This window comes from Molossus molossus, unplaced genomic scaffold, assembly GCF_014108415.1.
Source record: "Molossus molossus isolate mMolMol1 unplaced genomic scaffold, mMolMol1.p scaffold_m16_p_4, whole genome shotgun sequence".
Classification (NCBI taxonomy): Eukaryota; Metazoa; Chordata; class Mammalia; order Chiroptera; family Molossidae; genus Molossus; species Molossus molossus.
Genome location: NW_023425377.1, coordinates 75,954,162 through 75,967,387, shown reverse-complemented (window position 1 = coordinate 75,967,387; position 13,226 = coordinate 75,954,162). Strand labels below are relative to the sequence as shown.

At 39.2% G+C, this 13,226-nt stretch overlaps 1 protein-coding gene across 1 annotated transcript in view; it reads right to left on the bottom strand.

The window, feature by feature from the left end:
• MUC16 (mucin 16, cell surface associated) overlaps positions 1 to 13,226 on the bottom strand; it is a 143,488-nt gene that overhangs the window by 105,651 nt on the left and 24,611 nt on the right. The window contains 5 exon segments of the mRNA XM_036282229.1: positions 556 to 651; positions 751 to 779; positions 11,746 to 12,008; positions 12,381 to 12,484; positions 12,487 to 12,574. Of these exon segments, the coding sequence (XP_036138122.1) occupies positions 556 to 651; positions 751 to 779; positions 11,746 to 12,008; positions 12,381 to 12,484; positions 12,487 to 12,574 (580 nt within the window).

Here is a 13,226-nt window from a genome sequence, read left to right as displayed (position 1 = left end):
TATTTTGAATTAATCTCTCTCTCTCCAAATCCTTTTCCTATCCTCGTGGAAAAGAACATTTAATTGCCACAGGTTTGAGGAAAGCTCAATTCTCTAAGGGCACTCCCCCTGGGTACTGCCTTTTCACATTTTTCTATCCAACTTGGCATAACCAAAAATCAAGAACCCTTAGTCTACCTTAGTAAAAGGGGCCTATGTCATTGGAAGTCTATCTGTGCCCTCCCTATGAACATAAGATTTCAGAGATGGTCTGCTTTAAAAAGATCCTTCAAGCTGGGGCAAGAGAATGTGCAGAGAAAACTTATTCTGTGGCATTTTCCCTGATAAATTGATTAGATAGTAATAATAAACATTACTAAGTTGAAGCAATAAAAGGGTTTAGTTAATACATTTTAAAAAATAAGTATTAGAGAAGAGTGGCAGGAAGTCAAAGAAACCTATTTCAAACCTAGTTATTTTAATTCCTTAAACAATTCAACTTTTGACCCCAGAGATGAGGAGAAATGACTCAAATGAAATAGCCTTGAAGGAAATCGAGATAATGCTTATACTTACCCAGGCTGACTGTAGTCAAAAGAGATGTGGGGTTACTGGTAGACCTACTGGTGCCTTCATATACTGTGTCACTCAGCTTCATTGACTCATCAGTTCCTGAAGGAGAATGGAAGGGAGGTGTTACCCTTTCATTCCCTCAGAATATGGGTTTATGAGGGACATTCTTGTTTGACACTGGCTTAAAAATGCCCTCACTTGTCTCTGAGAAGGCATTTAAACAATATCTGGCATTTAAAGATTTAAAGGTTTAACTAAAGAATAAATCAGGATGGTGGTGAACAGGACTGGAGTGAGGGTGACTGTTGAGAGTGGGAGTGAGTGTGAGAGAGAATTTGAGTGGACTTGAATGTGGATGAACAATCTTGAGCAGTGCAGAAACGCGGGGCAGAAGGTTCCTGTGCTATGGATGGGGAGCAGCCAGCTATTGCAGTAAGCAGCTCATCAGGGTGCTTCTCCCTGCATGGCCAGAAGGCCCCACCATTTTGGAAGATCTCTGGTCTTTTCTGGGAGGAGGCAGCCAGAGAGACTAGGGCCCAGCGACCTGAGCCCACCAGTGTACCTCACACCATTGAACCAGTGGATCCTGCTGTGTCAATACAGACCAGAGCACAGTAGCAGTGCTGTCAAGGTGCCTGCTGTGAAAGCCACAAGCAGCTGGGAGCCAAGCACCATACCCCACAGCAGCAGCTTGACAAGAGCCGAGACACACCCCAAAAATTAGAGGCTCAGGAGCAGACATCCATCCCCATGCAGCAGCAGCACAGATCACCAGCTGAGACCCATCCCCCACAGCATCAGCAGAGGCTGAAGAGGAGCTGAGCCCTATAAAGGAGCAGTGTTACCCAGGTGCCAATGGTGGGACCTGTGGCTCCTGTGGGGCCCACATGATACAGCTGCCTTTGGCACTGGTGGGGCCCATTGCTCGAGTGGGGCCTATGTGATACAGCTGCCTGTGGCACCAGCAGGACCCACAGCTCCAGCAGCAGTGCATACCAGGACAGACCAATACCAGCAGCCAGTAGTCAATTCTCCAGAACCCACAGAAGGCTAGAGGAGCCATTCACCAGAATAGTCTGGGAGGCACAGCAGCCTTATTTGATACACACTGACCTGCCTACATATCCCAACATCCCTCACTGGGTCTAGAACTACCAGATGGCTAAAATGGGGAGACAAAGAAAAAATACCCAAATGAAAGAAAAGGAGGAATCACCAGAAAAAGAACTATATATAAAAAAAAGAAAGAAATTTGTTAGATAAATAATTCAAAGCAATGATTTTAAGGGTGCTCAAACAATTCAGTGAGAATTACAAGAAATTTAATGAGAATTATAAAGAGCTCAGTGGGAACTATATCAGCTTAAACAAAAGATAGAAGCTATGAATAAAAATCAGGAGAAAATAAAGAATGACATAGCTGATATGAAAAATACCTTAGAAGAATTCAATAGTAGATTAGAAGAAACTGAAGACCGAATCAGTGAGTTAGAAGACAAGGTAGAAAAAACACTCAAATAGAGCAGCAAATGGGGGAAAAAAATTAAAAAACAGGAAAGTTTAAGGGAGAGTGGGATAATACAAAATGTAACAATATTTATATAATAGGGGTACCAGAAGAAGAATCAGAGAAAGGAATAGAGATCCTGTTTAAAGAAATAATGACAGAAAACTTTCCTAATTTGGTAAAGAAAAAAGTCACAAAAGTCTAGGAAACACAGAGAGTCCCACGCAAGAAGAACCCCACAGCTAGACACATCATAATAAAAATGGCAAACATTAAAGACAAAGAAAGAATCTTAAAGGAAGCAAGAAAGAGACAGAAAGTTACCTACAAGAAAGCTCCCATTAGACTGACAGCTGATTTATCAATAGAAACACTGCAGGCCTGAAGGGAACGGCATGAAGTGTACAAGTAATGAAAGGCAAGGGTCTAAATTCAAGACTACTCTATCCAGCAAGGCTATCACTCAAAATTGAAGAAGAAATAAAGAGCCTCATAGAAAAAAAAAAAAAGCTAAAGGAATTTATCACCACCAAACCAGCACTGCAAGAAATGCTAAAGGGACTGCTGTAAGAAAAAGAAGAAATAGAGACAGAAATAGGAACACAGGCATAAAGTAAAAATGGCAATTAATAAGTATTCATCAATAATAACCTTATATGTAAATGGCTTAAATGCCCCAATCAAAAGACATAGGGTAGCTGATTGGATGAGAAAACATGACCCATATATATTCTGTCTACAAGAAACCCACCTCACAACAAAAGACTCACACAGGATGAAAGTGAAGGGATGAAAAAAAATTTTCAGGCAAATGGAAATAAAAAAAAGCTGGTGTGGCAATACTCATATCTGATAAAATAGACTTCAAAATGAAGGCAATAATAAGAGACAAAGAAGGTCACTACATAATATTAAAGGGAACAACCCAACAAGAGGATATAACCCTGGTACACATATATGCACCAAACACCAGAGCACCAAAATATATTTTAAAACTTCTGGAGTACTTTAAAGGAGAGACCAATAGCAATACAACCATAGTGGGTGACTTTAACACCCCACTGACACCACTGGAAAGGTCTTCTAGACAAAATATTAACAAGGACACAGAGTCCTTAAATGGCAAACTACATCAGCTGGACTTTATATATACAGAACATTTCACCCCAAAGCTGCAGAATATATATTCTTCTCAAGTGCACATGGGACATTCTCAAATATAGACCACATGTTAGAGGTAAAGTAAATTTCTAAAAAATTCAAGAAGATTTAAATCATATCAAACATCTTCTCAGATCTCAATGGCATGAAACTAAAAATCAATTACAACAAAAACACACAAACACATTAAAACACATGGAGGCTAAATGGCATGCCATTTATTGTTTAACAGCATGCCATTTAGCCTCCATGTGTTTTAATGTGTTTGTGTGTTTTTGTTGTAATTGATTTTTAGTTTCATGCCATTGAGATCTGAGAAGATGTTTGCCCTGGCCGGTTTGGCTCAGCGGTTAGAGCATCGGCCTGCGGTCCTGAGAGACCGGGGTTTGGTTCCCGCTAAGGGCATGTACCTCGGTTGCAGTTTGTCCCCGGCCCTGGTCGGTCGTGAGGGTGGCAGCCACTCGATGTGTTCTTTTCACATCGATGTTTCTCTCTCTCTCTCTGTTCCTCTCTCTCCCTCCCACTCTACCTGAACAAAATATGGGAAAATGTCCTCGGGTGAGGTTAAAAAACAAACAAACAAACAAACAATAAATGGGTTACCAAGGAGATCCAGGAAGAAATTAAAAACTTCTGGAAACCAATGAAAATGAACACACAACAACACAAAATCTATGGGATATAGCCAAAGCAGTCCTGAAAGGGAAGTTCATAACACTACAGGCCTACCTCAAGAAACAAGAAAAATTCCTAATTGACTTTCTAACCCTACAACTCAAAGAACTAGAAAGTAAACAAAAAGAAACAGCCCAAGCAAATAGAAGGAAAGAAATAGTGAAGGTCAGAGCAGAAATAAATGACAAAAACTAAAAAAAAAAATTCAAAAGACCAATGAAACAAAAAGCTGGTTCCTTGATAAGACAAACAAGATTGATGGACCCTTAGCAGACTCACCTAGAAACAAAAAGAAAAGACCCAAATAAGCAAAATCAGAAACGAAAGAGGAGAAGTAACAACTGACACCACAGAAATATAAAGGATCATTAAAACATACTACGAACAATTATATGCCAACAAATTGGACAATCTAGGCAAAATGAACAAATTTGTAGAAACACACATTCTCCAAAAACTCAACCGGGAAGAGATAGAAAACTTGAATAGAATATACAACTAAGGAAATTAAAGATGTAATCAAGAAACAAAAGTTGAGACCTGGAGGGCTTCACAGGGGAGTTTTAACAAACATTAATTTTTTAATTATTATTATTTTCTTTATTGATATTAGAGAGTGAGAGAGAAAGGGGGAGAGAGAGAGATAGAAACATCAATAAGAGAAAACATTGATTGGATGCCTCCTGCATGCCCCCCACTGAAGATCAGGCCCACAACGTGTGCATGTGCCCTGACTGGAAATTGAATCTGTGACCTCTTGGTGCATGGGTCGATTCTCAACCACTGAGCCACACTGGCCAGGCTGAACATTCAAAAAGATCTAACATCCATTCTCCTCAAACTATTCCCCAAAAATCCAAGAAGATGGAAGACTTCCAAACTCATTTTAGGAGGCCAACATAATTCTAATTTCAAAACCAGATAAAGACACTACAAAGAATGAAAACTACAGGCCAATATCCCTGATGAACACAGATGCTAAAATCCTTAACAAAATATAAGCAAATTGGATCCAGCAATACATAAAAAAATTATTCATCATGACCAAGTGGGATTCATCCCAGGATACAAGGATGTACAATATCCACAAATCAATAAATGCAATATACCACATTAACAAAATGAAAGATAAAAACCATATGATCATATCAATATATGCTGAAAAAGTATTCAACAAAATCAAGCACCCATTTTTGATAAAAATGTAATGCAATGTGGGAATAGAGGGATCATATCTTGACATAATAAAGGTCAAATATTAACCAACATCATACTCGATGGGCAAAAGCTACAAGCATTTCCCTTAAGAACAGGAACCAGACAGGGATGTCCACTCTTACCATTCTTACTTAACATACTACTAGAAGTCTTAGCCACAGCTATTGGACATGAAGAAAACACAAAAGAAATAAAAATTGGAAAGGAGGAAGTAAAACTGACATTATTTGCAGATGACATGATACTGTACATAAAACCCTAAAGATTCTATCAAAAATGTACTAGATTTAATAAATGAATTTGGCAAAGTAGCAGGATACAAAATTAATGTAAAGAAATAGACCGCATTCTTCTACACCAACAACAAAGTCAATGAAAGAGAAACTAAAAAAGCAATCCAATTAACCATTGTGGTAAAAAATCTAAGATACCTAGTAATGAACTTAACCAAAGAAGAAAAGGACCTATTCGCAGAAAACTACAGGTCACTGAAAAAAGAAATAGAGGAAGATATAGAAAAGTGAAAGCATACACCTTGTTCATGGATTGGAAGAATTAACATTATTAACATTTCCACACTACCCAAAGCAATATATAGATGCAATGCAATCCCCATCAAAATATCAACGACATATTTCACAGAACTAGAACAAATACTCCAAAAGTTTATATGAAACATAAAAAGACCCCAAATAGCTACAGCCATCTTGAAAAAGAAGAACAAAGTAGGAGGGATCACAATAACAAATATCAGGTTATATTACAAAGTCACTCTAATCAAAACAGCCTGTTATTGGCACAAGAACAGGCAGATAGATTAATGGAACAGAAGAGAGAACCCAGAAATTGACCCAAGTCATTATGTTCAAGTAATATTTGACAGAGGTAGCAAGAACATACAATGGAGTAAAGACAGCCTCTTTAATAAATGGTATTGGGAAAATTGGACCACTGCATGCAAAAAAAAAAAAAAATGAAGCTAGACCAACAACTTACACCAAACACAAGAATAAATTCAAAATGGATAAAAGACTTAAATGTGACCCATGAATCTATAAAAATCCTAGAAGAAAATGTAGGCAACAAAATGTCAGATATCACATGCAGCAGAATTTTCACTGATACAATGCCTAAGGCAATAGAAACAAAGGAAAAAAATGAACACATGGGACTACATCAAAGTGAAAAGCTTCTGCACAGCAAAAAAACGAACCATCAAAATGGTAAGGGAACCCACTCTATGGGAGAGCATAATTGCCAATGATACATCAGATAAGGGGCTAATTTCCAAAACAGAGTACTTATACAACTCAAAAAAAGGAAGACAAAGAACCCAAATAAAAAATGGGCAGAGGACCTAAATAGACACCTTTCCAAAAAGCACATACAAATTTCCAAGAGACATATGAAAAAATGCTCATCATCACTAATCATCAGAGAGATGCAAATTATAACAACTATGAGGTATCACCTCACACCTGCCAGAACGGCTGCAATGAACAAATCATCAAAGTGCTGGCAAGAGTGTGGAGAAAAGGGGCCTCTAGTACAATGCCGATGGAAATGCAGACTGGTGCAGCCAGTATGGAAAATAATATGGTGTTTCCTCAAAAAATTAAAAATTCAATTGCCATTTGATCCAGTGATTTCACTTCTAGAAATATCTTCTAAGAAACCTGAAACACCAATCAGGAAAAATACATGTACCCTTATGTTCATAGCAGCACTATTTACAATTGTTAAGACTTGGAAACAGCCCAAGTATTCATGTATAGATAAATGGATAAAAAAAACTGTGGTACATATACACAATGGAATACCATGCAGCTGTAAGAAACAAAAATATCTTATCCTTTGAGACGACATGGAGAGACCTGGATAGTATTATCCTAAGCAAAACAAGCTAATCAGAGAAAGACAAATATCACACGATCTCACTTATTTGTGGAATATAATGAACAAAACAAGCTGAGGAATAAAAAAAAAATAGACCCAGAGACATGGAAGTGGGGTGCATACTGATAAACTTCAGAATAGGTGGATGTGGGGGGAGGGAAGAGATAGACCATAGACCTTATACACATATATGCATAAACAAGAAAAAAGACAATAATGCTGGGGGGGGGGGGCAGGATTGGGAGGAGGGTGTCAATGGGGGAATAAAGGAGAAACACCTGTAACAAAAAATAAATAAAAAATAAAATAAAATAAGGAATAAATCAAATATCACTTTGGGCATAAGGAATGAAAAACTGTTTTGGTTGTGGGGACTGCTGATTTAGTTGGTCTCAAGCATATAAATATTTGAAACACTGTCTTCTTAGAACCAGTGAGGTCTTTATCACTCTATTATGCCTTTATTCATTTTGAAATATTCATATATAATGTGAATTTAATATCATAATTTTGTTGCAGTTATTGAGAAATCTGACTTCTGGTTAAAAAACCTATGTGTGACTTTCAGACCCACCCATAGGAAATTACCTCAAGGATATTTTCTTCAAAGAGGACATCTGTCTTCTCCCCTACCAGATTTGTTGAACAGCAGGTACATTGCAGTCACTCAAGGGAGTTACAGTCAAGGACATGGGCCTTTGTTGACTAGCCTTGCTCTTATGCATACTTGCATTCCTAGTCCAGGTGATTTCATTCCTAGTCTCTTTATCTAGAGTATTTCTCATGTGACTTGGTTGAGCTCTCTTGATTTATCAGAGGGAGGAGACAGACATCTTTAGGACATTTTCCCACTTTGGTTCCCAATTTTTTTACTCCTGGCCTTCTTTCTCCTTGTCCTCCTGACTCTTGGGCCTCTTGCTCCAGGCCCCCTCAACAGTGAGGCAACCCTCACGTCTATGCTAATCCACCTGGTCCTCAAGCTCTATACTATTCCATGGAGAGAAATAAAACAGAGAGTAGTTGGTGCTATCTTCAGTATTACCTCTTGCTTATACTATCACATTCAGTGATTGAGGGCTTGATTATTTTTTACTTTTGACTTTTTATTTTAATCAACTCCTCTAACACCTGACAGCTCAGTGCTCTCACTCCAGCTCAGCTGAACTCTGGAAAAATGTTATAATAATAAAAGCATATAACTAACAAAATTAGCAATCAATAATTGCTTTTTTGCACAGCAAAGGAAACCATCAACAAGACAAAAATTCAACCTACTGAATGGGAAAAGATATTTGCAAATGATGTATTGATAAAATATACAAAGAACTCATACAATTCAACATAAAATAAAACAAAATACCCAAACAATCCAAATGAAAATGAGTGGAGGACCTGAAGAGATATTTCTCTAAAGAGAACATGCAGATGGCCAACAGACACAAGAAAAGATACTCCACATCAAGGAAATGCAAATCAAAACCACAAAGAGATATTACTTCACACATGCCAGAATGGCAATCATCAAAGAGATAACAAATAGCCAGTGATGGCAAGAATGTCCAGAAAAGGGAACCCTTGTGCCTGGTGGTGGGATTGTAAATATGTGCAGCCACTATAAAAAACAATATGGAGATTCCTTAAAAGTTTAAAAATAGAACTACTATATTACCCAGCAAGTTTACTTTTGAGTATTTAAGCCAAAGAAAACAAAAACTGATTTGAAAAAAGGTATATGTACTCCTATATTCATTGCAGGATTGTTTGAATAACCAAAATATGAAAGCAGCCTAGGTATTCATTGATAGATAAATGAGTAAATAAGATGTGATATTTTGTCAATGAAATATACTCAGCCATAAAGAAAGAATGAAATCTTTCATTTGCAACAATAGGAATGGACCTCGAGGATATTATGTTAAATGAAATAAGACTAAGAAACACAAATACCATATGATTTTCCTTATATGTGGAATTAAACAACCAAAATAAATCAACAACAACAAAAAACAAAACAGAAACAAATGCATAGATATAGAGAACAAACTGATGGTTGCCAGAGAGGAAGGGGTCAAAGTTGAGCAGAAAGGGAAAGGGGATTAAGAAGTATAAACTTTCAGTATAAAAGAAGTAATGGTGATGTAAAGTAGAACATAGGGAATAGAGTCAATAATATTGTAATAACTATATACAGTGATGGATGATTATTAGACTTATTGTGGTGCTCATTTTGTAAGATATGTAAATATTAAATCACTATGTTGTACAACTGAAACATAATATATTTCAACTAGAGTTAAAAATAAATTCAAATTAATTATTTATTTGGAAAGAGTTGTTCAACATGCCCTTTTAACTATTATCTTACATACTCATATCTAGAATAGAGAAAGGTAGATTTTGACTAAAAGATACTGAATTTGGGCACCATGCTATTAGAAGTACCACCAAATTCTAAGAGAAAATAAAAATAGCCTAATGGAAGAAATAGAATAAAAAATCAGATTCCTGGCAGCAATCCTCTCTTCCATTCAATAATTTCCACCAAAGCTAAGAACCCCAAACAAATTCAGGAACAGTCAGTTATCCCTTGTAAATGGAGTAAAAATATCAGGGACTACAGCAGACCTGTACTCTACATTGGGGGGGGGGGCTCTCCTTGGTGACTATAGTCTCAAATATGCCAGATATGGTAGCCTTGAGTGGTTCATTTCTGGCCACTGATGTGGTGATGTTCACAGAGGTCATCTCAGGCAGGGGTCCTGTCCACTCCTACAGCACTGCTCTCAGAAACCAGGACAAATCTTTCATGGAACCAGTGCCTGAGAAAGTTGTGGTTTTCCAGGACTGAATGTTTGTGAATGATGTAGATGGTGTCAGTCTTAAGGAAGGAGGAAGTGAAGTGAGGACTCTGGATTTCCTTTCTTCAGAGAAACTGGAGGAAGGTGAAATTAAGCTGGGGAAAAACACTGGGAAGGTAGAAATCTGGTTTCTTCTTCAGGGGAAGGGCTTCTCCATGACCGAGTCTCTGGACCTCAGAGTCTCTTGCAGGAGTAGTCATCTCTGAGAGTAGAAATCTCTGAATCAAAGCCATATCTGTCCCTTTCCAGAAAGCTATGATTGTTTTATCCAGAATAAGTGCACCCCCAGGTGTAGCCCTAAAGAGACCTCTTGGTGTGGTCAAGGTAATGTGTGAAGATTTCATCATGGGAGAAGAGGTAAAAGAGTTGGTGTTGGCTCCTTTGGAGATATTGGGTGTCTACAAAGATGGAGTAGGGACTGGGCTAGATACTCTGTCAGAAAAAAAGTGAACTCAGTCCTGGTGACATCAGTGGTAGCAGTACTGGACACTTGAGAAAGGACAGTGCTTCTGTCTGTGGTTGAGCTGGTATCCTGGGAATTACTGGTCTCTCTCAATCCAGAGGTTTAAGTGGAAGCAGATTCTTTCCAAGTTCTGGTAGATGCAGGATAAATGGATAATGATGAAGACATAGTGGTCTCCACAGTGTACACAGAAACCATTTAAGAAAGGTTTTGTTTGATTCTGAGTGTATGGAAGCAGAGGAAGGTGGTCCAGAGCCAAAACAGATAGAACAATGAGTAACCACTGCTGCATCTGTCAAAGGATTTGTCTCCACGTCTATGGTGGCCTTGGGAGTGGCCAATCTATCCTGTGAGTTATTGATCAAAATGATAGGTGTAGTGGTTCCAGATTTTATGGTTGTGCCCACAGGATATATGGTCTCCAGTGATCCAGGAAATTGAGTAAACTCAGAGATGAGAAAGATTGATGTCATCTCTGTGGTCAGTAGCGTGGTTGAGGTTGTCTGTATTTTACTTCTAGAGATAGATGAATCTATAATCTTCAATATAGGAGACTTTAGACTTTGTTCCTGGGCACTTGAATTGAGAATTACAGTTCTTACTGCGGATGTGGTCTCTCCAGGAAGAGTAACCGTGCCTGTGGAATTATGTCTTGAAGTTGTAAAAGTCATGGTGAGAGACAGAACAAAACTCTGCTCTGGATCTCTGCTGGTGAGCACAAGATTTCCTGTGACAGACACTTCAGTGCTACTCACCATTTGAGGTAATGTGACCCCACCTGTCATGACCCCTGAGGGGGTGGCAGCAGTAAGGTGGATGAGCTATCACTGGATCCCAAGGTGAGTTCTCAGGATCTTGTGGCTCCCACATCAATTGAACCTGTTATAGATGCTAAAGACATAGAACTTCTATTAGCCAAGTCCAAGGTGAACAAATCAGTCATAAAAGTGGGAGGAGAGATATTTATATCAGTCCATGTGCTTGGCTTATGAGAAAAAGTGATGGGAGTACGGTTATTTCAGGGCTTTGGGGAGTCAAGTTTGTATCTGAAATCTCAGGGAATGAGGTGCTCACCCCTTGGTCATCAGAAATAGTTGCAATGGGAGCAGATCTAGTTGTGTCCTCTAGACTTAAAGTTTTCTATCGTGCTGACCTCAGTGACTTTACCTGACTACGAGGAGAGTAGGGTGGCCACTCTGGTTCCAGTGGAAGCTGAAGAATAATGGGTAGAGCCTACTTCCATGGCCAATGCTAAGGAAGAAAGTGTCCCCCCTATAGAATTGATGTCAGGCAAACCAGTGACATGTAAGTGAACAGCTGTGTCTGTGACAGTCTATGAAGAGGTCCCCATTGCTTGGGTGCTATCTGTGGTCTAGACCCTCTTCTCTGGATAAGGCATTATAGTTAAAACCAACCTTGCTATCCTGGGACTGGAGGTGATCACCTCTAGAATGAGGGCTTCACTCTTGCTTGTTAGTTCTTCAGGAGATGATGTCACAGAAAGAGACCACAGTGGAGATATAGTGTCAGTGGTCTCTAATTCTGAGATGGACTCAGACTTGGGCCCCACTAAATGGGAGGTTTCAGATATAGAGGAGCCAATTTTCTCTTGCCACACTGATGAGACTGATAGTATCTGAGCTGTCTGCTCTATCAGAAGTGCAAGGAGTAATGTGGCCTGTAGGGATGGTAATAGCTGTGTCAGTGTCCACAGAAGAGGCACTCAGTATTAGGTCCCTTCCAGATGTCTGCTCTGACCATGGGAAGCCTTACCCATAGGTCCACGTATCTTCTGTTCAGTTGTCTGTCTTTATACCCAAGGCAGTAAAAAAAATGACCATGGTATTGACCCATGCCATGGTTCTAAGTTTCGATTTATTTGTCACTGAACTTGTGATTTGCTTGGAGATTGTAACTAAGTTGCTGCAGAGTCTTGAAGGCCAGTGAAGGTGCTCAGCAGGACGTGTATGTCTACTGTGGTCCCCACAGTGGAACCAAGCCATTTGAACAAGTTTATTTCAATTGTCTTAGGAGTCAGAATTGAACTGACTTGCTGAACATTCCCTGTGGAGCCTAAAGGAGTTGATTCTGAGAGTAGGGAGGACACTGTTCCTCTTGCCTGGTTGGTCCCTTCTGGTGTCCCAGAGTATATACAGATCAAGCCTCAGCTGGATATGGGGAGTGTAAGATTCTATTTGTAGCTACTGCCATTTCCATAGAGAATTCTGCTGGCACCATAGTTAACTGTGGGCAGGTGAGAAGTCTGGTGCTGCCACTCTCTGTGGCCATGAACTGAAGGGTGGCTGGTCATGGTGTAGTCTCCACAGCAGCTGTCTCTGTTAGAGTTTCCCTGAGAGAAGTTTTCACAGTGATCCTAGTCTCATGGTTGCTACTGGGCTCCTGCGAGCTTGGATTTATATCTTCAGATGTTCCTGGGCTTCTGGTGGGCAGGGATGCGACTGAAATAGCTCTTCAGTTATACAGTTTGCAAAAAGGTGAAAAAAGGGGGCTCCTCTAGTTTTGATTCTTCTTCTTCTCTCCTTAAAACTCAGTTGGACACACTCCATAGTCTGCTCCTTTAGATGGCAGGAACCATATTATCCATGATTGTGTCTAATGGTGTATGAGCTTAGTCTATGATCAGATTGTAGAGCTTATTTTGGCACCATAAATTTCTATATCAGTGTAACCCATGTGGACCTCTGTACCACATCTCAGGTCTCAGTGGAGAGTAAAGATTGTGCCCAGGTAGGTAGGGGGACTCTCCTTTCTTTTACTCAGGTTTTCCTCCTTGGGTGCCAGCTTTAATCAATATATTTTAGCCTGATATCTACCTTTCTTCTCTAAAACTCTCACTTAAAATTATTAGTCTAATTGAAAGGTAGCTCTGTGGCTT